The sequence below is a fragment of the Alexandromys fortis genome, unplaced genomic scaffold (genome assembly GCF_014885135.2).
Source record: "Alexandromys fortis isolate MF-2015 unplaced genomic scaffold, M_Fortis_MF-2015_v1.1 scaffold_1, whole genome shotgun sequence".
Lineage (NCBI taxonomy): Eukaryota > Metazoa > Chordata > Mammalia > Rodentia > Cricetidae > Alexandromys > Alexandromys fortis.
Genome location: NW_026067927.1, coordinates 14867505 through 14892930, shown reverse-complemented (window position 1 = coordinate 14892930; position 25426 = coordinate 14867505). Strand labels below are relative to the sequence as shown.

Genomic DNA, 25426 nt, shown 5'->3' with positions numbered 1-25426 from the left:
AGGCAGGCGGATCTCTGTGAGTTCGAGACCAGCCTGGTCTACAAGAGCTGGCTTCAGGAGAGGCTCCAAAACCACAGAGAAACCCTGTCTCGAAAAAAACAAAAAAAAGATTCTTCAAACATGTTTCTGAAATTGTACTAGCTCTGTAGACCAGGTTGGAGATATTCGTTTGCCTCTGCCTCCTGAGTGCTGGGATTAAATGCGGGCACCACCACCACCCAGCTATGTTTTTAAAATCAGAACTTCAGGCACAGATTACATTGCTGCATTTTTAGTTTATTAATTCAGCAGCCAATTTTTAGTAAAATTGGTAGAGGACAATATAAATAATAGATACTTTGTATATTTTCTCCTCTAAACTTGTTACCAAGGTCAGTACCAACTTATATTTATTTATATTTTATGTGCCGTGGTGTTTTGTGTTAGCGCACCCCTATCATCCTGGCATTCAGGAAACTGAAACAGTAGGATCAACTAGAATAAGCCTGGGTACATAGTGAGTTTCAGGACAGTCTGGGCTACAGAGTAAGAACCTGTCCTAAAAAAAAACAAAAACAAGGGACTGGAGAGATTATTTAGTGGTTGTGGTAGTGTGAATGTAATTGGTCCCCATCAGCTCATAGAGAATAGCATTATTAGGAGGCGTGACTTTTGTTGGACTAGAATGAATTTGTTGGAGGAACTGTGTCACTGTGGAAGTGGACTTTGTGGTCTCCTATAAGATCAAGCCACGCCCAGTGTCTCACACCACGTCCTCTCGCCCGCAGATAAAGAGGTAGGACTCTCGGCTTCAGTACCATGTCTGCTTGCATGTTTCCTTGTCCCACCATGATGAACTAAACATCTGAAGCTGTAAGACAGCCCATTCAGTGTTTTCCTTTGTAAGAGTTTCCATGGTCACCGTGTCTCTTTGCAGCAATAGAAGCCCTAAAGCAGTGGCTAAGACCACTTGCTTCTCTTCACTTTGTTTTCCAGCATCCATGTAAGACATCTCCTGTTTGTAATTCCAGCTCCAGGGGATCTGATACCTCTGATGATCTCTGAAGGAAACTATGGTGTCATGTATGTGCCCACATGCAGACACACACACACACCTACACATAAATAGAAATAATGAAAATAAATCGTTTTTAAAACCCCATCAACCTGGATAGTGGTGGTGCACACCTTTTCTCCCAGCCTGCACAGAGGACACCGGGTAACCAGGAAACAACCTATGTAAACAGTCAGGGGGGAAACTAATGGCTCCTGATCTGATTAGCACATTCACCAGATACTGCAGTTTCTATGGGCCTAGGTCTGAAGTTTATACTTATTGCTCTAATCGGTAGAAACAAACAGCCTGGGTCTCTAAATTACCAGCTCCGAGGTATGCTGTTCTTAGCTGTCCTGATCCTGGTCATTGTGGGACCTCATATTTACTATGTAGCTGAAGATGATTAAACTTTTTTGTTTTGTTTTGTGTTTTTCTTTTTTGTTTTGTTTTGTTTTGTTTTTCGAGACAGGGTTTCTCTGTAGCTTTGGAGCCTGTCCTTTAACTGGCTCTTGTAGACCAGGCTGGCCTCGAACTCACAGAGATCCGCCTGCCTCTGCCTCCCGAGTGCTGGGATTAAAGGCATGTGCCACCACTGCCTGGCTGTGTGTGTTTTTCCAGATATGTTTTCTCAGTGTAGCCTTGGCTGTCCTCTGTAGAAGGACAGAAGAACAGAACTCACTCTGTAGACCAGCCAAACTAGACTGGCTTGGAACTCACAAAGATCCTCCTGCCTCTACCTCCTAAGGGCTGGGATTGAAGGTGTGCACCACCACCGTCCAGTGATGACTGAAAGTTTTGTTTTGTCTTGTTTTTTGAGACAGGGTTTCTCTGTGTAACAGCCCTAGCTGTCCTGGAACTATCTCTGTAGACCAGGCTGGCCTCATACTCACAGAGATCTGCCTGCTTCTGCCTCCTGAGTGCTGGGATTAAAGGTGTGTGCCATCACCACCAGACAATGATTGAACTTTTAATCTTTCTGCCTTACCTACCACTAAGTGGATTTTTGGGCATCAAACACAGGGCTTTGTACAAGTACTCTGTACAACAACATCACTGAACAACATCATTGGTCCCTAGATCACAACAATATGGAGATCTCTGGGACCTGATGTACAAAGTCAGACGTGATCAGAGGCCAGGCCATGGACATCCAAACAGCAAGTTTTGTATTTAGTTCAGTGGGCAAAGGGAAGGGTTGCGGAGGGTTCACTATTACTACCGTTGTGTAGCAAACACCCCAAAACTTAGCGGCTTAAGACAGGGATATATTTATTGAGCTCATGTTTTTGTAAATTGGCAGTGGGGTAGGCTCAGCTGGGTAGCTCTTCGATCTTAACTGGGCTTCCTCATGCAACTGGGTCAATTGCCAGGCTGACTGGCTGGCTTAGCGTGAACTCAGATGGGACCATTTGCCGCCACTCTGTGTAGGTCCTCCTCATCTACCAGCATGCCTACCACTCTTGTGCACGGGTGGGCACTGTTTCACGAGAGGGAGGGAATATTTTAAAGCCTAGATTTGGAAGTGGTCCACTGTTCCTTCTTCCACATGCTGTTGAAACAATCAAGCCATTAGCCAGCTCAGATTCAAATGCTGGGGAAACAGAGGCCATTTCTTGATAGGATCCCTCAAATCATGAAAAGAGCCATGGACATAAAATCATTTTCATAAATAATCTGCAGTTAATCTTAGCAATATAGTTTTAGAAATACTGGGAATTCTTTATAGCTGGAATTGTTTTTGTTGTTTGTTTGTTTGTTTTTTGAAACCCGTCTCTATATGCAATCCTAGTTGTCCTGGAAGTTGCTATGTAAATGGCTAACCTCAAACAGAGATCCACCTGTCTCTGCCTCCCAAGTGCTGGATAAAAGGCATGTGCCACTACTTTAGGCTGGAATTGTTTTCCTTCTTTCTAATCTTTTTTTAATAATTTATTTTATGTGCATTGGTGTTTTGCCTGCATGTGTATCTGTATGCGGTGTCAGATTCTCTGGAACAGGACTTGTGAACTGCCATGTGGGTGCTGGGGATTGAACCTGGGTCCTCTGGGAGAACAACCGGTACTCCTAACTGCTGAGCCATCTCTCCAGCCCCATGGAGTTGCTTTCTATTTGTAACAAATAAGAACTTTGCCAGGTGTGGTGGCCCATGCCCTTAATCCCAACATTGAAGAGGCAAAACTAGATTTCTTTCAGTTTGAACTCCGTCTGTTCTATATAGCAAGTTCCAACTAACAGGGGCTACATGGTGAGACTACATTTAAAAAAAGAAAAAGTTTTGCACCTAGCAAAACTTGATACTAACAGATATGAAAGACAAATGTCCAGTTTGTTTCTCTTCCAGCTTCTTGTCCAGGGAGTCTTCCGTTTAGGTTTGCACACACACCTCAGTTAATTTCAGACAGTCTGTCTAAGATTTCTATGAAGGAATGAACAGAAAGTAGACAAGAGCAAGTTAGTGACAGCCAAGCTAGAAACACAAACGCATGTCTACAATAGAAAATACACAGAAACTGTTTGTCTGGCTTGTGCATAAACTGTTTGCACACACAGACCCCTAATACACCACCTATGAAAACCTAAATCCCAAATGAGGCATCATGTGTGTGCCTATAATCTTGAAACATTTGTAACCCCAACTCCAAGGGGGTCACAGACAAAAGGATTACTGAGGCTTGATGACTTTCCAGGCTAGCTGAGAATATGAAGCCCCCAGGCTCAAGAACAGACCCTGCCTCAAGAAGAAAAAGTGAATGACCTGGTCATTCTTCAGTGACAGGGTATTGAGAGAGAGGACCAGATCAGATGAAAAGAGAATAGAAAGTAGAGAAGATACCAAAGTTTGGGAGTGGGAGGGCTTGTGTCAGCTATGTCTTATGCCAAGGAAACTTATTAAGTAGTGCGGCATCTTATATGTTGTTTCCATGGGAGACATGGGACAGAGTCAGCAGCTATCATACATTGGGACAAAGTCAACAAGAAGCTAATCAAATAACGTTGCACAAGGGATATCTCAAGAACATTACAGACCAAGCACACAAAAGCTTGAGACTGATAACCAGATCCCTGTACACTGGGAAGAGTTGGGTTCTTAGAATCTGAAACCTCAGCTCTCCCAAGGCCCAAGCCACAGGCCATTACCCACTCTATAAAGAATATTTCTGGTTATTATGTTTATGATATGATATTATTTATATTATATTTTTGTCTTTTTGAGGCAGGGATTCTCAGTAACTATGGAGCCAGTCCTGGAACTTACTCTGTAGACCAGGCTGGCCTTGAACTCACAGAGATCTTCCTGCCTCTGCCTCCTGAGTGCTGGGATTAAAGACATGCACCACCACCGCCTGGTTTACTCCTGGCTTTAGAGAAGGAATTGTCGTCCTTCTCCAAACCTCAGGGAAAGCCTTGAATCAGCTCAGCTCTCAACAGGTGAAGATGCATAGAGGACAGCTGATGCCCTCTTGAGGGTGTCTCTCTCTCTCTCTCTCTCTCTCTCTCTCTCTCTCTCTCACACACACACACACACACACACACACACACACAACACACACACACATGAATAAGTATATAAGCCAGGTGTGGTGGCACACACCTTTAATTCTAGCACTTGGGAGAGAGAGGCAAGTGGATCTCTGTGAGTTCAAAGCCAGCCTGGTCTTCTGCATAGGGAATTCCAGGATAACCAGAGCTGTACAGTGAGATATTGTCTACAAAAAAAGCCAAACAAACAAACAAACAAAAAAACCTTAAAAAAGGCTAAATCAGGGCTGGAGAAATGGCTCAGAGGTTAAGAGCACTGGCCGCTTTTCCAGAGGTCCTGAGTTCAATTCCCAGCAACCACCTGGTGGCTCACAACCATCTGTAATGAGATCTGGTGCCCTCTTCTGTTATCCAAGCACACATGCAGGCAGAACACTGTATACATAATAAATAAATGAATATTTTTAAAAAGTATTTGAAAACGTCTAAGTAAGTCAAAGAAATAATTCCAAGGATGCTGAAAAAAGGAGTAAGAGGGAGGGAGGGAGGAAGTAAAGAAATAGGCCTGAGAAAAGTAACCTGTTTCCATCTCTGAAGCCCCGCCTTGCTGACATCTGGGCTACATCATTCTTATTTGTGGTGGGATGTCCTATACACTTGATGGCTCCATGTTAAGCTTTTGTGTGTGTGCTGCTGGGGACTGTGACCCCAGGGTTCCCATCCACTAGTCACACACAGTCCCACTAAGGTACACCTCTAGCCCTGTCCTATGAATAGCATCCCAACCTCTGTCCATTAGATGCCAAGAATACACACCCTGCCTCCCCTTGCCCTGAATTGCAACAACCAAAATTGCTTTCAGAAGTCGTTAAATGTCCCCTGAAGGGGCACACCCAGAATTACCCCTGGGTGTGAATTTCTCTCCTGGAGCTTTAAGAAAAAACAACAACAAAAACCCCAACTTTTACAATTGTGAAATAAACGTGTGGCTTGCATTCTTTTTTTTTTATCCATCATTTTAAATTTATTTTACATACCAACCACAGTTTTCCCTCCCTCTTTTCCTCCCATCCCTGCCACACCCTTCTACCACCCCCACCCACCCACTCCTCATAAGAATCCTACCATCCACAGAGGGCCTTTGTTTGGGCTCATAGGCCCTGCACTCCTCAATGATCTCCTGCAATAGCTTAGGGCAATCTTCACCCACTGGCTCCTGCTTCTGGCCCTCAGCTACCAGCTTGTAGATCTTCTTCGAATCACAACCTACCATGGAAGAGAGAGGATGAGTGGCTTCATTTTCACTCACGTACTTCTCTCTGGACATTGATAGATAGGATTAGAACAAGGGACTTCAAACATGGGGGGAAAAAGAAAAGAAAGGAAAGGAAAATAAACAAAGAAACAACAGAGCTTTTAGAGACTCTCCTAACCGGTTCAAGGAATCCCTGCATTAACCAAGTGGCTATGGCAGCACTAAGGGGGAATTTCTGGTCTCTCAGAAGGTTGATCCAACTACAACCTCAGTAGGGCCAGCCTTCATGTTCTTTACCTTGGAATGGGATCTTTCCAGTGACAATCTCCCAGAGCACAATTCCAAAGCTGAAAGAAAATCAAGGGTTTATCAGGTGGCCCAACTCAGTGGGCAAAGAACTCACCGTGCCGTCCTCTTTTGAATTTGACCTCCAGAAACCAAGTAGAGGTAGGAGGAGAGAAATGACCCAAAAAGCTATTGCCTGGACTTCATACACGTGTCATGGCCTGTGCAAGCCACCCTTCCGTACATTGCTTGAGAGATGGTTTAGCACACTTGCTGACCTGCGTTCTGTTCCTAGCACCCAGATGGCAATTCACAGCTATCTGTAATTCCGGTTCCAGGGGATCAGATGCCCTTTTCTGGTCGCTGTGATGGCTCAGAGGTTAAGAGCACTGCCTATTCTTCCAGAGGTCCTGAGTTCAATTCTCAGCAACCACATGGTGGCTCACAACCATCTGTAGTGAGCTCTGATGCCAACACTATATACATAATAAAGAAATAAGTAAAATCTTTTAAAAAATGAAACCAAAAATCTAAGCATGTAACACATTTCTTTTCCCATGCTCCTTGAGCCATTTCAGAAAACACTGAATTTTCTGGTTACTGCCTGACTCCAGGCAACACCCCACCACACCCACTGCGTGATCAAAGCTAGAACCTACACACATTAGGGAGTACTTCCCCACTGACCTGCACCCCGGCCCCCTGTTCAACAGAGTTAAGATGGTCCTCAGAAGCGGAGTTCACTGGGGACTATACTGTCCTTCCTGCCTGAGTGAGAATTTGTACAAAAACATGCACACACCTATATATTTCATCTTGTCTGTCATATTTATGATACGGATTTTCCAGTCTCTCAGGGGAGATATATGCCGTTGGATGGTTTCTCTCTGCGTTAGTGTGTTTTGTCTTCCAACTGATGGAAGTTTGCGTCTTACTTAGTTCAAATCCTGCAAGCTAGAGACAGAAAGATGAGTTAGAGGTAGATGTCGAAACGGCAAGCCCCAGGGTGGGGAGGTAGAAGGTGGAGCTGGGGTGGCTTTTTCCCTAGGGGATTTATTTCCAATGGTGCTTTAAGGCTATGTTTGACATGATAGGTTCAATTCATCATGTTGTGCCAACCAAAGAGAAGCTCTTCTCTGGGACAGCTCTTCTCAATAGAATGGGATGGGTGGTAGGGAAGAGTCTCTGAAACAATGGCTATAAGGTCCCTGCATGCTTTGGTAAGTTTACTGACTGAACGTACTTATTACTACTGCTAGGTCTAGGGCTTTCATGGTGAAAGACCCAACTCCAATCAGCGAGGGAGGGAGGGACCATAGAGCTCCATCATGGCTTGATTTTCCCCAGGAGCAGCTGCAGAAATGGCAGGAGGAACTCCTTTGTTCTGTCTGTCCTCGCACGGTGTTGCTTGGATTTTGCATGAAAAGTGTGAGTTATCTTTGTCACCCCGGAAGTCATACATGCCTAAAGATGTCACTGCATGACTAAAGGGAGCGCATGTTTTTGCTCCCCGTGGAGCTGACATTAGCATCATCAGTGTGCAGAAAGAGAACAGGCTGACACAGTCAGCCAGGTACCCAAATCTAAGGGTGAGGTCAAGAAAAAGTTGAGACATACAGATAGATGGCAGAAGGTGTGATTCCACATTCCTTTAGTCCTAGCACTCAGGAGATAGAGATAGGTGAACTCTGTAAGTTCAAGATCAGTCTGGTCTACATAGCAAGTTCTAGGACAGCCAGAGCTACATATAGTGAGATCCTGTTCCAAAAAAACAAAACAGAACAGCAGAAGACACTTAGGTGGGGAAGGCATCTGAAAGGCAGAAAGGCTCTGTCTGCACGAGGCTGGAAGGAAGAGCAAGCTGTGCACCTGTGTGCTGGGAGCCAGTTGGTTGCTGTTGAAATGGGTGTGGTGATTTGAAAGAGAATGACCTCCAAAAGGAGTGGCCCTGTTAGGAGGTGTGGTCTTCTTGGAGTAGGTGTGATCTTGTTGGAGGAAGTGTGTCACCGCTGAGGCAAGCTTTGAGGTCTCATATATGTTCAAGTTACATCCAGCGTCTCAGCTCATTTCCTGTTGCCTGCAAGATGTAGAACTCTCAGCTACTTTTCCACCATATCTGTCTGCACACTGCCAAGTCCCACCATGACAAGCCGCCTAATTAGGTGTTTTTCTTTGTAAGCATTGGTGTGTCCATAGTGTCTCTTCACAGCAATAGAAACCTTAACTAAGACAATGAGCAAACTCAAAGAACTTGGGAAAGAGGCACTCATCCTGGCTGGATGCTAATATGGATATAAGGCTGCCATAGCAAAGAATGTTGATGACGGCACCTTGGCCCTCCCTCCCTGGCATAGCCATGCTCAGGTGCCTGGGATTGACAGTTGCCTCTGACAGAGTGACAGCAGTCATGGGCAAGAAGAAAAGCACCCGGAGGTCAGATTGAGTCTCTGGTGAAAGTTTATGACTGCAATCATCTCATGTCCTCAAGGCTCTCCACAGATATCCCCTTGGACAAAAGGGTCACCAACATGGACATTTTCTGGAACACAGCTCTGAAACTCAAGGCCAGATGGGAGTTCAAAGTCAAGTTGGAGGAATGATAAGAGATGGGCTAGATCATAGGGTTCTGTCAGCAGCTTTAGTTTCAGTTGTATCCATCATTAAAAATTAAAAAGAGAGAAAGAGAGCCCGGTGGTGGTGGCGCATGCCTTTAATCCCATTTAATCCCAGCACTTGGGAGACAGGCAGCAAAGCTACAGAGAAATCTTGTCTCAAAAAAACAAACAAACAACAGAGAGAGAGAGAGAGAGAGAGAGAGAGAGAGGAAAGTATCCATGAATGACAAACATTCCTTTACAATTTTAGTAATTTTAGGGCGTTGGACAATGAATTAATAAACCCCTTTCTTCCTCTGAGCAAATGAAACAAGTCATGGTAGATTTTCAGCTAACCATCGGCTCTGTTCCCCTGAAAAACTGATACAGGTAGACCATCAACCTATGCTTCTTAGTCACCTAATTATAAAAATTATTGCTGGTATACAAATTGCTTTGGGGTAGGGGTTGGGGGGGCATAAATACCTAACAGGCATGGTGTACTTTGTAGCAACCATTATACATAGGAACTAGCTTGTCCCTTGCAGGCTCTTGGAAGGTATGTCTATAAAGTTATGAGACACTGACTACTTTAAGTCATGAGACTTCGAAATCTGGATGACTCCATACCCACCCAATGGGAGCCTCCTTCTTTAGCCACTGGTAGGAGCAAAGCCTGGATGAATGTGAGGTCCCACACTGGAGAGAAGGGGTTGATGCTGCTAGCTAGGTTTGCTCCCTGTGAAGCCTTGTAAGTCACCTCAAATGACAAGTGTGGCCCACGACAATCCTCTGAATCTGAATGCCCAGTTGATCATAAGTAGATGCCCTGGTAGGTGTTCAGTGATGGAGAAGTGGCGTCTAAATGTCTAAGAGAAATGGCTCTTTGCTCATCCCTGCTCTGGGGTGGGAGGAAGGTAGGCACATCCGAGAGGGAGGCAAGGGCAGAGTTTGTTCTGTAGTGGGCACCCAGAAAGCTGTATAAGCAGGTGAAGAGGTGCACTCAGTTCGAGAGAAATAAGAAGGCGCGGCCTTTCTGCAATACCCTCTTCTAGGCAGCAACCATAGCTAAGCTCTGACCAACCCAAGGAGACCTTGGAGGACGTGCTCACCTTTACGTTGTAGCCTTCAGCTACCAGGAAGCTGGAACTGCTGATGTTTTTGTGCAGTTGTTGGGATGTTTCTGAATGGTGTAGCCTGATGACAACCAAAGGTAGGGTGTATTAATGATCTTGGCATAAACAGTGTTTAGTGGGATAATGAGGCTGGCTAGTACCCTGCCTTTCATGTGGGTGGCTCTCTGTGGGCAACCTAGAGAAACGCACCTGCTCAGCACCAGAGTTTGCAGTGAAACAGTGGAAGGAAGGGAAATTGGAGCTTCTGGCCCGTCCTCCCATCACCTCCGAGAGCATTAGTAGTGTGGTCCTCAGTGCTGGGATTACAGGTGCACCCCACTACTGCCTGGCTAGACTCCTCCAGTTCTTTTTTTTTTTTTTTTTTTTTTTTTTTGGTTTTTTGAGACAGGGTTTCTCTGTGGTTTTGGAGCCGGTCCTGGAACTAGCTCTTGTAGACCAGGCTGGTCTTGAACTCACAGAGATCCGCCTGCGCCTGCCTCTACCCGAGTGCTGGGATTAAAGGCGTGCGCCACCACCGCCCTGCCTCCTCCAGTTCTTTGAGGTGCTTAATTAACCCTTCTGGTACCTGTATAAGCCTCTGGCTGCTCCCAGGACTAAGAAGATGCGCACACTCAGAGGGAGGTCCTTTTCTTCATCCAGCAGTTCCCTCAGGGTTCCAAGTTTACAGTACTCCATGACAATGGAGAATTCAGGGGGCTTCACTAGGAAAAGAGGAAAAGAGGCAGACGGAGGTGAAGACCCAGCCTCACTCAGGACTCCCATAGTCACAAGTGCCTTCTCAGCTTCTTCCTGTAGTGATACATTTGCTCTAAAGCAAGCCTCATTTCTCCCCCAGCCTAAGACCAACTTGACTTTAAAGTACAACATTTCAGTCTAAAGGAAACTGAAGTAACACTCTCTTCGGAGATGGCTGGGGGGACTTAACTCTCCTTGGAGGAGTTATTTCTTTCATTTCCAGCCTCTGACCTGGGATTTTGACTTCTGGTCCAAACTCTTCACCAGTCTGTCCCTCCCACACACAGATTAGGTTGGACTGAGGCTATGGAGTAGTTTCCAGAAGGGAGATGTTGCTGTCCTCTCTCTAGGCAACAACAGCAAAAATGAACAGCAGGGACTTCCATGCTGCGAGAGGAAATGGAGCCACCGTAACCCTTAGTTTTAGCTAAAGGATAAGAAGCAATTAAAGTCACATTAAAAACTAAGGGGCTAGCCGGGAAGTGGTGGTGGCGCACGCCTTTAATCCCAGCACTCGGGAGGCAGAGGCAGGTGGATCTCTGTGAGTTCGAGGCCAGCCTGGTCTACAAGAGCCAGTTAAAGGACAGGCTCCAAAGCTACAGAGAAACCCTGTCTCAAAACAAACAAACAAACAAAAAAAACCAATGAAAACCTAAGGGGCTGGATGTGGTGTGCCATTGTATTGATCCCAGCGCTCAGACTCAGGAGGCAGAGGCAGGCAGATCTCTGTGAGTTCAAATCCACCCTGGTCAATGGAGCCAGTCCCAGGTCTACTACTTAAGTAGAACTTGTCTAAAAATAAACAAAAAAAAAAGGAAAGAAAAGAAAGAAAACAAAACATACCCTTGCCTTAGGCTAGCATCTCAACAAGCAGCCCCTGGGTTCTCAATGGATAGGGAAGGGGAGACACAGCTCCGTTAGTGGAAAGGAGAAGGGAGCTTATACCTTGAAACACAGAAATAGTGAACATTGGTAATAACCTCACTGCTACCAGTGAGGGGTCTTGATGGGGTTTACTTTCTCTGTCAGAGAATTAAAGGGCAGGAAAACTCTTGAGACAGGTAGCAGTGGGGAAGATCTCAAACACAGCAGGCAGAGTCAGCTGTAAGGAATGGCTTTTGTGAGGCTTGAGGAAGAGAAAGAGGGCAGGTGTGTGTGGTGGAGGTAGAGAGTAAGCACATAGAAACACCCTCTCCTCTGCAAATCAGTTGACTCGAGAGTCTGAAAACCAGTCTTTTCTCCTGGGCTGGGTTTTTAAGGTTTCTGAAGAGTCTTCCTCTCCTAATTTGGGGTGGGTCGGTTGGAACAAAGACAGGATTACTCGCTCACAACTGTCGTGTAAAGCAGCGTTTGGAGAGGTGTGGCGTGAAGTCACACGTGCCCTCCTGCCAAGTCTCTGTTTTGGCTTTGGTCTCGAGTCCGGTCAGGAGAGTGAGGAAAGAGCTGCCCGTCTTCAGAGTCTGTCTTCTTTGACTTAGTCATGGCCCCTCTCCTTGTCTGTCTGCCTATCAGGGTGTCTGTCTCTTAGTCATGGCCCTCTCCTTGTCTGTCTGCCCAGTAGAGAGTCTGTCTCTTTGTCCCTCACTGCCACCCTAGGAGCTGCCCTTAGAATGTAACACAGTGCCACCTTGAGTCTCTGGGGCCTGCCCGCCTTTCAAAGGCCTGGCTCTTGTCTTTCTTTAGGATGCTGGCCGGAGGTGAGGAACACTTCCTCTGGTACCTGAGCTTTTCTTACGTCTCTAAAGTTTTCCTCCCCACCATGTGACTGTTTGTCCACCATGTGGCTGACCTCCATGCTTAACTCAGATGACACAACTCTCTTTCTAACCTCTTAAATGCTCACCTATCAATCTGTAATTATCTTTAAAGCTCAAAAAAAAAAAAAAAAAAAAAAAAGAGTAACACATTAAAACACAGACAGCATCTTCTAGGCAGTCAAAAGCTTGACCAATCCCGGAAGGCTCCTTACCCGTTTCATCAATGCAAATCCCAAATATACGCAAGACGTTGGGAGAATCAAATTTCTTCATGGTTGTGATCTCGTTGTGGAAAGCGTGCCTCACTGTACTAGGAGAGTGAGAGGAGAAATTAGCATCCAGACTCTGCCGGTCCCCCAGAGAATGTATGATGGAGTAGGGGCTTGAGACACCGTCGGATCCCAGAATCGCTGATGGGCTTGGCTACCAGTCTAACTTCCCAGATGCAGAATTACTCCCTACGTGTCTGTCACAAAAATGATAGTATTTCTTAATCCTATTATTTGGTATTATCTGGTATTTGATAGAACTGTATTTTTGTGACTTATATAGCAAATTAAGATGTTGAGTTTTTATTACTAGTCATATTTTATTGTAGTAAATGTCCTGAAAAAAATAACTGTGATGTGTGTTCTTGATTAGCAAAAATAAGGAAATTAATTGAAAATTTATAAACAAAAATCCCTTCCTGAATGTGGCCTCGGGAATGTGGGCATCAGTTATTAGAGAGGGTCCCAGCACCCACTAACTCAGCCCAGTCTGCTACTTCTCACTGTGTGAGGCTCCAAGAGAAAACGATATTTGTCCAAGATCTGTCAGGCAGGCAGAGCAGAACCAAAGCATATAGAAATCGACTATTTCAAATTTGCTAGCAATGAAAAATATGAAAACAAAATTAAGAGAATAATTTCTTTTACAATAGTGTAAAAAATAGCAAGAAATTTAGGAATAAATTTAACAAAGCCAAGCATGATTGCATGTCATCAACCCCAGTTCTCCAAAGGCAGAGGCAGGAGGATCTTTGTGAGTTGCAGGCCAGCCAGGGCTACAAGACAAATTAGTAATAATATCAACAGACTCCTCCCACCCCCCCTCAAAGGCCCAATCAGTACGTTCACTGATGCAAAGACAGATAAATTGACCCTTGGGACAGATCAGAGATATAGAAACTAGACTGATGTTTATACAAAAACTTATACGATAAGTGTGGTGATGCCCATCAGCGGGGAAAAGGATGGGTGATTTAGTAGATAATACAGAGAAAACTGCTTACTCTGTGGATAAAACGAAAACTAGACCCTGCATAATATCACATAAAAAGACTGATAATATCACATAAACTTAAAAAATAAAGCTGGGGACTGGAGAGATGTCTCAGAGGTTAAGAGCACTGACTGTTCTTCCAGGAGACCTGGGTTCAATTCCCAGCATTCACATGTTGGCTCACTACCACCCATAACTCTAGCTCCAGGGGATTCAGTATCACCTTCTAGCCTTTGCAGACACCAGGCATGCAAGCGGTACACAGACATACATGTAGAAAAATTGTCCAAGCGCATAAAATAACACAAACATTTAATACAGGCGAAAAAAAAAACCCAGAAGTTGCAAATGTGAAGGCAGAAGATATGAAGAGGTAATTTACAGAAAAGCAAGTCAAATAGCTACTGTGAGGGCTGGAGAGATGGCTCAGAGGTTAAGAATACTGCCTGATGTTCCAGAGATCCTGAGTTCAATTCCCAGCAACCATGTGGTGACTCACAACCATCTGTAATGAGATCTGATGCCCTCTTCTGGCCTGCAAGTATACATGCAAGCAGAACACTGTATATGTAATAAATACGTATATATAAAAAAAATAGCTACTGTGAGTGTGGCAGCATTAAACGTGGGTGTGCACTCACCTCTGTGCGAGATACAGGAAGACAAAAATCATGTGTTCTCTGTCACATGCAGATCCGAACTTCTAACGTGTGCATGTATGTAAATAGTGGACAGAGGTGCTGAGAGAAGAGGAAAGGGGCAAGAGGTCACATGACACGAAATTGGAAAGGGATGCTACTGAGGAGAGGAGGGTTCAAGAGAGGGAGTCAAGATAGGGAAAACCAAATCGTATTTGATTTGTGTTTTGTTTTTGTTTTTTGAGAAAGAGTTTCTCTGTGTAGCTCTGGCTGTCCTGTCTCCTGTATAGACCAGGCTGGTCTAGAAAATTACAGACCTCTGCCTCCTAAGTGCTGGAATTAAAGGCACGTGCCACCACCGGCCGGCCCAAATTGTATTTGAAAATGCCATAATGAGAGGATGGAGAGATGGCTCAGTTAAGAGTGCAGCCTGGCGGTGGTGGCGCACACCTTTAATCCCAGTACTCGGGAGGCAGAGGCAGGTGGATCTCTGTGAGTTCGAGGCCAGCCTGGTCTACAAGAGCTAGTTCCAGGACAGGCTCTAAAACCACAAAGAAACCCTGTCTCGAAAAACCAGAAAAAAAAAAGAGTGCATCCTGCTCTTGCAGAGGACTGAATGGTTCCCAGCACCCACGTAGGGTGGCTCACAATTACTTGTAACTGCAGTTTTATGGAAATCTGCTGCCTCTGGCCTTCGTGGGCACCTTTATTCAGATGTACTTACACAAACATACATATAAAAAAAATAAAATGTCACAATGAAAGCGGGGCGGTGGTGGTGCACACCTTTAATCCCAGCACTCAGGAGGCAGAAGTCAGTAATTCCTAGATCAGCCTGGTCTATACAGGAGACAGGAAAGCCAGGGCTACACAGAGAAACTCTTTCTCGAAAAACAAACTCTGTGAGTTCAAGGCCAGCCTGGTCTACTAGAGCTAGTTCCAGGACAGGATCCAAAGGTACAAAGAAACCCTATCTTGAACCCCCCCCCCCAAAAAAAAATCACAATGAAACCAATTTTTTTTTTTTTGAGATAGGATTTCTCTGGGTAGATGTGGCTGTCCTGGAATTCATGCTGCAGACCCGGGTGGCTTTGAACCCACGAAGACCCACCTGCCTCTGCCACCTGAGTGCTGGGATTAAAGGCGTGCCACACCATGCCTGGCTCAAATTCTTTATAAGTAAATAAAGTTTTAAAAACTGCAATGGTTAAGCACATATAAATAAGTGATCAAATGTATTAGTAAATGGAGAAACGCTTTCATATCTGATCTCACTTTACAAGGATAAATCCAATTTAGAAACACCAGGAATCAGTCAGGACATGAAACATAGGCGTTCTCAGGCACCACAGGTAGAGTATAGCCATATCCACCCCCTCTAAGCTTCCTGGGAGTACTTAGCCAACTTAGGTATGTGGAGCCTATGATCCAACAGTTCCTATCCTGGAGTTACAGTCAAAAAATTCTTATACAAGTATTGGGGTGTAGTTCAGTGGCAGTGTTTGCCTCCATGTGTGAAGTTCAGGGTTCAATTCCCAGTGCCTCAAAATTGCCATACATTCATTAAGGGCTATGTATGGTGGCATTGTTTTCAGTTGGAAGCAGATGGTTTACATCATGGGAAATAGGCAAAATGTGGTCTGAGATATCCATCCACTTCAAATAAAAGGACTTCATGTTCCATGATGCTGAGTCAAGAAAGTGAGGCAAGTGGCCAATAGACATGCCACTTTGTCACCTGTGAGAAATCAATACTGTATAACAGAATAACCAAAGAGTATATTTTACAGGAAAACAAGAATAAAACACTGTAATCATTGTCTGTAGAATTCCCAGCACCACACCAAAAAGGGGGGGGGGAGGATGAAGAATGGAGAAGCAGGATTATGAGGTAATAAATTTTGTTGTTGTTGTTTTGAGATAAGGTCTCTATGTCTGGCTAGTCTGGAACTCGCTATATATAGACCAGGCTGGCCTTGAACTGGGATTGCCTGTGTCTGCCTCGTGTGTGCTGTGATTTTAAGGGGTGACACCACTATGTCCAGAAAAGACTATAAATTCTGGATGATACATAAATCCATGAGTACAAGGGGGAAAGTTTTAGAGCTGAGGTAGAAAGTTACTCAACGCCAGTCTGTTTCTTTTCCTTTTGTGTGCACAAGTGTTTTCCCTGCATGTATGTCTGTATCATTTGTGTGCCTGGCACCTGTGGGCTAGAAGAGGGTGTCAAATCCCCTGGAATTGGAGTTACAGATGTTTGTGAGCTGTGATGTTGGTGCTGAGAACTGAACCTGAGTCCCCTGTAAGAGCAACAAGCCCTATATTGAACCAATTGTCCAGTCTAATAGCCTCTGTTTCTTAATAATACAGATTAAGTCATCTAGCCCTTTAGAGCCTGATTCCCCCATTTAATAATGGGGAAAATATAGCTGTCTCCTTGGGAAGTTACAGAGAATAAATGTTGATACACGTATGAGAGTCATAAGCTGCAGCTTACCAACCTGACACTTCTGGCTTGGGGATTGTTGAATACTTTGATGGTAACTGGCGATCTGTGATACTCTCCTCTGTAAAATGTGCTGAGGTCATTTTTCTTCAGTAAAGTCCATGGAGAGCTGGTAAGATGTTCCTTCTCAATCTCCTTGATTTTTTCCTGTGGGTTCTTCTGTGTGGGTTGTAGTGAGCCTGAGACAGAGGAGACAAAAAGTCAGTGTGCTAAAGGTGTAGTCAGGGAAGTGGCCTCTTTGTGATGTGACGGGGGTGGTGGTGCTCCACACCATGAACCAAAACTGGTCCTGGCTAGAGCTTCCAGTGGACTCAACTCCGGGTAGAAGGTCCTCTGTGTCTGCGGTACGTGTAGAGACACATGTGAGGTTGGTAGTGTTGTTTTGTGTACTTCATTGACCTCCTCTTCCAATCTATTTTTTTTTCTTATGATTGAACCAAGGAACTTGTGTGTGCTTGGTGAGTGTTCTATTATTGAACTATGTCTCTAGCCTCCTTTTTCAATCTTGCCTGTCTTTCTGGTTTTAATGCCAGTCTCTTTTATCTTGGAGTTCTCCTTACTCCTGGTGCCACACATCTTAACACTAGGGACCTGGCATTATGTCCAGTCTTTTCAGACCAAATAGAGAGACAGTTCAAGCTCAGCAACTATACTGCTGTCAGTTGTGTGACTGTTCCCTCCTAGACTGATGCATTTTCTTCCTCAGAAGTTCGTGGAGTTCATAGGAAACTTACAAGACTGAGGAAGTTCTAGAAACGTACAGGGCTCACAGCAGTCTCTTGCTTAGTAAATCATTGCTGGGTGAGAGGAGACCCTTGTAGGAGACCAGCTATCCAGCTTTCCTAAGTTATTGCTCATGTAACTTGTGTGTGTGTGTGTGTGGGTGTGGGGTTTAGGTCATTCAAGTGCCCAAGATCATCATTCTCTCATAAGCAGCTCCTCACCCATGCTCCTGCAAGTAATGGTAATACTTTGGTTCATCAAGATAGACTTGGACAAATCGTTCTTTCATCTGAGGGCCAGCTAGGTTTATGGCAACTTGACACAAGCTAGTCATTTTGAAGGAAGGAACCTCAGTTGAGGAAATGCCCATACCAGATTGGCCTAATTTCTTGATTGACAATTGATGTGGGAAGCTCCAGTTCACTGTGGGTAGTGCCACTCCTGGACTGGTGGTCTTAGGTGTTATAAGAAAGCAGGCTGAACAAGCTATGAGGAGCAAGCCAGTAGGTAGCACTCCTCCATTACTTCAGTTTCTCCATTACTTCAGTTTCTGCCTCCAGATTCCTGTTTTGAATTCCGGCCTTGACTTCCCTTAGTGATGGAATGTGACCTGAGAGTAGTAAGCTAAAAAAAAAAAAAAAAAAATCCCTCTCCATATCCCCAAACCTGTGAGCAGAGAAAACGGAACAGGGCAGGAGCAGAGTAGGCTGGAGTTCCTAGCAAACAGATAACTTCTAATTCGGGAGCATCCACTGCAACAGAGCATGTGACAACTTACACTGTTTCAGAGTTTCCTTGATTTCTTCCACGTCAATGCTCACCTTCATCCAGAGAGCTTGCAGATTTTCTGTTCTTTGCTTAAAGATACAAGCCCTAAACAAAAAGTATATGTGCATCAAAACAAAAATGCTAATTAAAATCACCAAGGTGTCAGATTTTAACTCTAAATAATCATATGGCAGGAAATACTACCGTTAATACTCATTTTTCTATTTTCAAATGCATAGGAAATGCCCTGAAGTCTGGCTGTGTGGATCTCTTTGATCATTGCCTTCAACTCAGTGATTACCCATGTAATTTCATTACTGGGACTATATCCTAAAGTTATTCTGAAACACACACAAAGATGCTCATTTATGAAATTATAACAGTGAACAATTGGCTATAATTTGCATGTTCAATATATCTGGTCCATATATACCAAGGAATACTAGAGAAACCTATGGAAATTTATTTGGAAGAATACTCAAGATTATATATTGAGAAGAAGAATCAGAATACATACATGTAAATCTCCAGAGAGCAGGAAAAAGATAATACAGACTGTGTCTGAGATGTAAAAGAGGTCCCCTGAGGTCAAGGATGAGGGGAGGATTAACTCCTTATGCTGGGCCTTTCTGCCCACCCCTGCTCCCACCCCCAGAGGATCTCACTATGTAGCTCTGGCTGTCCTGAAGCTCATCATGTAGACCAGGATGGTCTTGAACTCACAGGGATTTCCTCCTGCCTCTGCCTCCCAAATGCTAAGATTAAAGGCATACACTTCTATACCCAGCTATTCTGGGCCTTTTAAAAATCTTTTGGGGGCTGGAGAGATGGCTCAGTGGTTGAGAGCATTGCCTGCCCTTCCAAAGGTCCTGAGTTCAATTCCCTGCAACCACATGGTGGCTCACAACCATCTGTAATGAGGTCTGGTGCCCCCTTCTGGCCTGCAGACATGCACACAAACAGAATATTGTATACATAATAAATAAATAAATGTTTAAAAAAATCTTTTGTATGTGGTGCCCTGTGAATGCATCACCCATACCGAAACATAAAGGGCAGAGCAGGATGTCAGTCCTGTCTTCCAGGTTAATGGCTTCCACATGGTTCCTGCCACCATGAAGGGCATTTTCTGATGATCAGAAAGGTTGGAAGTCAGTCCTGCCCTCTAGCTGAACCAACCTCTCTATACTACCATATGACCGCCCTCTCCAATCCCTGATTCTCTCTCTCTTTGATGGTGGGCATTTGAATGGATTACAGATGTCTTGGTTCTCTTATTACACAAAGAATTAATTTGCTTAAGATTCTCCTCACTTGTCCCACTTCGATGTTGTCTGCCAACTTGACTGAGCATGGATCATCACCCCCATATCAGAGCAATAGGACAGTTACTCCTCTGAGCTCGAGCATCTTAAGGGTGTGTCCACGTGTGCTTCTGTTCTGGTCTTGGCACTGTTACTGTGATGAATGCCGTGATCAGAAGTAACTTCCACTTCTTTAGCTTACCTATTACAGTCTCTCATCTAGAGAAGCCAGGGCAAGGAGCTCAAGGCAGGAACCCAGAGGCAGGAACTGCAGCGAAGACCATGGAGGAGCATGGCTTACTGACAGGCGTGCTTTCCATGACTTGTTTCGCTTGCTTTCTTGTACGGCCAGCACGACCAACCCAGGGGTAGCACTGCCCACAGTGCGTGAGGTGCTCCCGCATCAATCATTAGTGAAAAAAAATTCCTCACAGACTTGCCTACATGATGGAGCATTTTCTCAGTTGAAGGTCTCTCTTCCCAGATGACTGGAGGTCGTGTCAAGCGGACACTACCCGGCTCACCTCTTTGCTCCCTTTCTCTCTGCCCAACTCTCAGTATTGGGTTATAGACCCTCTAACTCCTGTGCTTTCTCTATCAAAGAATTCAGGCCATTCCCCCACACCCAAGTATCTTTTCTCTCGGACAGACCTGATAAGCCCCCTCCACCCTTGTAGCTCTAGGATACATTTATAGTCCTGCCTAGTCCATGCCTCCATGCCCCTTGGCACACAGTTAGGCCAGGCTATGTCTCGTGATACTATTGTGGGAACTCTCCTAGTGATCTCATAAAAGGCCGTATCATGGCTTTTAGGCAGAGGCTGCTTGTTCATTCCCGGCCACCCAGACCCAAAATAATCACACAGAAACTATATTAATTACAACACTGTTTGGCCAATAGCTTATGCATATTCCTAGCTAACCCTTACACCTTAAATTAACTCATTTCTATTAATTTGTGAATCACCACGAGGGTGTGGCCTACTGGTAAGGTTCTGGCTTTCCGGCATCTGTCTCCTTTGGCAGCTTTATGGTGTCTCTCTGACTCTGCCTACCTTCTCTCTATAACTTTGTTTGAACTTCCAGTCTGGCTTTACTCTAGTAAGCCATTGGCTGAAACAGTTTCTTTAATCACTAATGGTAATGAAAAATGGTAATAAAACATATTCATAGCACAGACCAACAGCTGTCTGTGGCCACCAGCCTGTAATTTGCCTGATAAAAAGTTAATCTTGACCGGGCGATGGTGGCACACGCCTTTAATCCCAGCACTCGGGAGGCAGAGGCAGGCGGATCTCTGTGAGTTCGAGACCAGCCTGGTCTACAGAGCTAGTTCCAGGACAGGCTCCAAAGCCACAGAGAAACCCTGTCTCGAAAAACCAAAAAAAAAAAAAAAAAAAAAAAAAAAAAAAGTTAATCTTGTATCAGTTTCTTTTCCTTTCCTACAAACCTCTTTTAACGCTTAGCTAACCATGTTTGTGACTCATATCACTGGGTCATCATAAGTCCAAGAAGCTCATGTTTGTTTCCTTGTTTCCCTTATCTTTCCTCTCCTGGTGGCCTAAGCTCAACTCTCACCCTCTACATGCAGGCTCGTCCGTGCCTCACTTCTTTAGAGCCTGGCTTTCCGTGACGTTCAAGGGGAGCCATTATTGCTCTAGCTATTGTTAACTCATCTACCCTCTAATGTGGTCTCCTAACTCAGTTCCTGCTTCCGTTCTGACTCTCAGGTAGGTTGAGTTATTGACTTCCAGGTAGTAGCTGGATACAGTCATAGCAACATAGAGGACGGACCGTATGCCTTTGTCTCTCCATGTTGAGCTTTACCAGATGGATGGCTATTTTTAGTGGATGTGCCGCAAGTAGAGGCTTGAAAGATTATAGCTCAGCTAGGTCTCGTTCCTGACATTCTGCCACAAGAGCAATCTCATCTCTGTATGAATTAGTCAAGGTGTACATGGAAATGTCTGTCTTGTCCATTCTTTCTGAATTCTTGTGTAGCATTACTCTACCTTGTGACTTTCAAGGGCTTCCGAGAAAGTTAGCTTCCTATCAGCAGACTTTACGCTCCATGAGTTTATCCCTAAGGTTTAGAACAGTATCGTGCATGCTGTACCCAATCCACATTTCCTTAGTTTGTTGATTTAATTCTTTTTACTGGACGATTTTCACTTCAAGAAAAAGAGTCCCATAGAAGCCAAGATGGTAAGATATGAATTAGAATTTCATATATTACATCAAAGAGCGAACAGAGAAGCAAAGGGGACTCATAAGCATGTAACAATGTGTCCCCTCCTCCACAAAGTCTTCCCCAGATTTCACTAGCCTCTATCATACAGCAGGATTTCTCAGTCACAAGTATATGCAACTGTTCAAACTCCTCCATGTTCCTCTTCTTTCTTTGACAAATCAAAGTGAGGCTAAGATGCTCCCTGGTTCCATCTGTTCCTCCACTTCATCCCCCAAACCCCATTTATTCTTTCCCGGTCTTTGGAATACTCACTCATCCTCTCTCGCATCCTGTTGATCTTCCTGCAGCCAGGATGCTTTTGAAGCAGAGCTCTGTTGACCAACCTGAAGCCACAGCATGATCTGCTCCCAGACATCTCTCAGCTTCTCATTTACTTCAAGGAAGAGTATCTTGTCATTGCCCGCAGTTACAAACTTCCAAATACTGGACTTCTTGTTGAACTTTTCTATCTGCTGCATAGCCTCCTGCAGGGCAGTCTCAAACTTGTCCAGGGTTTCAGTTATGTTCTCTGGCAGATTGTTTGTTCCTTGATCCTGGAGCCTCTGGAGAGGCTGTAGCAAGCCATGCACACGCTCCTTCAGACGCTTGCACTGCTTCTGGCAGTGGTTCATTTCTTCACACTTTTTATAGATGAGCTGGCCTAAGGAGATAATCTGTCCCAATTTATCCATACCTGGAAGAGACCCACAGATTGGCTGAAATCCCACAATCCTGGGTGTATTTATTACTCAGCTAATTGAGGGTCAAGGGTATCTATGATTTCAGTGCCAGAAAGGGGATGCCTCCGCCACGTAAGGCAGAGAGAGCTTGCTGTCTGCCAAATCTATTCTGTCCTTGTAATAGAGCCTGAACTGGGAAGTATTGGTCAGCTAGCACTATATCCTCAACCTCTTGCCACTCTGAGAGGCCTTGTGGTTAGCACCTAACTATGGGTCGTGAGTGGATGGGATCTGTGCTACTTTAGGATGAGACAGGTTTGCAAGGATAGGGTTTCAGGGATACTGGTACCCTAAGGAAAAGATCCTGGGTTCCTGAATAGTTGCTTTTGGAGGAAAGCTGCCATTGTTGCCAGAATTTCTGCTATGAACTGTGTGATTTAAGATGCAGTTTCAGCTGTATGGGAGCCATTATATTTTTGGGTATTTTGGTCATATTATCTAGCTTATAACACAGATGTTCTTTGGAAGTATTAGAAATACCTTCAGGGGCCAAGCAGGCAGCCCAAACCAGTGGAGTGAGTTGCCTTAGAACAGTGCTGCAAAGGAGTATACTTCCAGGCAGATGTGCTGCTGCTGAAATCCCAGCACCCAGGAGGCTGAAGCAGAAGGACCACGAGTTCACAGCCAACCCCAGCTACCTTCTGTCTCCAAGAAAACCCAAAGCTGAGATTATAGCGCCATGGTAGAGTGTTTGGCGAGCCTTGGCTAAGGCTCTGAGTGTGCAGAAGAGAAGAGAAGCTCCTGGGGCCAGAGAGGTGCCTCAGTGGGTAAGAGCACGTGCTGCTCTTTCAGAGGAAATTCAGTGCCCTCTTCTGACCTCTGCAGGCACCAGGCATGCCCATGGTGCACATGTGTGCATACACACACATACAGGCAAAACATTCACACACAAGAAATAATACGATAAATCTAAAAAAATAAACCTGAAAGGCTTCCTTTTAGTTTCTGTGACGTGGCCCTTCGGTTTATCTTTCACTTCTCCATTTTTGTTTTGTTTTGAGACAGGCTCTTGATCTGTATCTCAGAATGACCTCGCCACCCTCGACTTCATTATCCTGGTGCCTCTCTGTTTCAGACACATGGAAGAGTCCAACCAGTCACATCCTCTCTTCAAATCCTGTAGAAAAAAGGCCCACACTGGCCCTTGGGTTCATGGTCGAGGAAACCACTCCAGCTTCATCTAAACACACTCCAGCTTCATCTAAACACACGCAGAGGTTACTCAGCAGGTTGACCCCTGCTATTCTGCAAGGACAAAGGGTCTCTCAGTTTCACCTGAGCAGCCAGGAATCTGGACTTTCACGTCAGACCTCCTGATTTTAAATTTTGCAAGGAAGTCAAAGAGTGTTTCCTTTCAGTCCATAAAGTGTTTGCTGAACAAACTTGAAGGTCTGAGCTTGGCTCCCCAACACTAGTGTAAAAGTCCGGGTATGGCCTTTAAAACACGAGTCAAAAAGTGAACCCAGGGCCGGGAGTGGTGACGCACGCCTTTAATCCTAGCACTCGGGAGGCAGAGGTAGGCAGATCTCTGTTAGTTCGAGGCCAGCCTGGTCTACAAGAGCTAGTTCCAGGACTGGAACCAAAAGCTACGGAGAAACCCTGCCTTGAAAATTCAAAGAAAAAAAAAAGTGAACCCAAATTGTCAAACTGAAACTAAGTACGTGGCAATCCACGGGTTTTTGTTTTCCTTGCTCACTGAATTCCACTGAACTGGGCAGGAGGCACGGGTGTTAACATCAGGGTACTCTTTACATCTGAGCCATCGCTACAGACTGTCAGGGCACTCTTAAAGAAAATTAGTAGATCTCAGGGCCCAGCCATTCCCAGATGCAGAACACATTGCCTTCACAACTTTTCCTTAGATGCATGAGAGCAAAGGGGAAAAATCTGGAAGTAGTAATAACAATTTACTCTAAGCCTGACCATCCCCCACTAAAAAAGTATCAGACATATCTGGGCTTGGGGGCACATAACTTTAAATTCAATACTTGGGGGGCACAGAGAGATGTCTCTATGCATTCAAGGCCAGCCTGGACCACACAGTGAGTTCCAGGGCAGCCATAGCTACACGGTGAGACCTTGTCTTAATAAATAAATTAACAGTCTGAAAAACAGACTTCCCTTTACAAACATTACATCAGATTACTTTATCCTTGCATGAAATGGGCCCTAGAAAAGGAAGTGGGCATTCATATTTAAAGACTGGAATCCCGTTTGGGGTGGGGGGTGAGGGTGGTGGTAGTGCCTGCCTTTAATCTCAGAGGCTGAGGCAGGCAGATTCCTGTGAGTCCAAGGCCAACCTGGTCTACAAAGTAAGTTCCAGGATGGCCAGGACTATACAGGGAAACCCTGTCTCTAAAAACAAACAAAAACAAAACAAAAAAGAAAAAAAAAGGAAAAAAAAACCCAAACAAAACAAAAAACCTGAATCGTCTGTCCTGGAAATAGATTGTCCTATCGAGTACCCACCTACTCAGCACCTCTGGGCAGGGTCCCTACCTTTTTCCTCTTCTCAAACCCCGTTCCTCGAGCTCCGTCCTGCTTTGACAGAAGGCAAGCAAAGATCTTTGCAGACAGACAGCCCCTCCAACAGAGTCAGGGAATCGAAACCAACTCACCCCTGAATTCCAGGAAGTCAAATCTGTGATTCTGCGGTTTTCCCCGCTTCCTCCAGCCGCGGCTCCTAGTTCACTCGACCCTGCGGGCTCACCCTGGTGATCGCAGGGTCGATTGTCCCCTCTGTCCTACGCGCAATTGCAGTAGGATCAGTCTCCCGCTGCTCCCGGACCACGGTCTTCTGCCCAGCAGAGAATGCACCCTAGTCCGGAGCAGTTCTCCGGTCTCCAGAGCCCCTTCCCTCGGTGCGGTGCAGCCTGAGCGCTCCCGGTGCCTCCGAGGGACTCGCACAAACCGCTGTTCCCGCCGAAAGTCAAAGCTGGGGCGACGCAATCATGTCACAGCGGAGTCCTCCCAACC

General features: G+C 45.1%; 1 protein-coding gene across 2 annotated transcripts; it reads right to left on the bottom strand.

Moving 5' to 3' along the window:
• Positions 1-1828: 1828 nt before the first annotated feature.
• Positions 1829-25426, bottom strand: Mlkl (mixed lineage kinase domain like pseudokinase). 2 transcript variants are annotated; one of them, XM_050144400.1, is made up of 11 exons: positions 25069-25426; positions 21984-22404; positions 18187-18281; positions 16681-16864; positions 12491-12588; positions 10352-10487; positions 9763-9847; positions 6859-7010; positions 6069-6118; positions 5642-5782; positions 1829-3452 (listed from the first exon to the last, which is right to left on the bottom strand). In XM_050144400.1, exons 2-11 carry the CDS (start codon positions 22400-22402, stop codon positions 3421-3423), a joined length of 1392 nt encoding a protein of 463 aa, XP_050000357.1. In that variant the 5' UTR covers positions 22403-22404; positions 25069-25426; the 3' UTR covers positions 1829-3420. The 2 variants fall into 2 exon arrangements, with proteins under 2 accessions (XP_050000357.1, XP_050000358.1); XM_050144401.1 differs by lacking the exon at positions 25069-25426 and adding an exon at positions 24950-25043.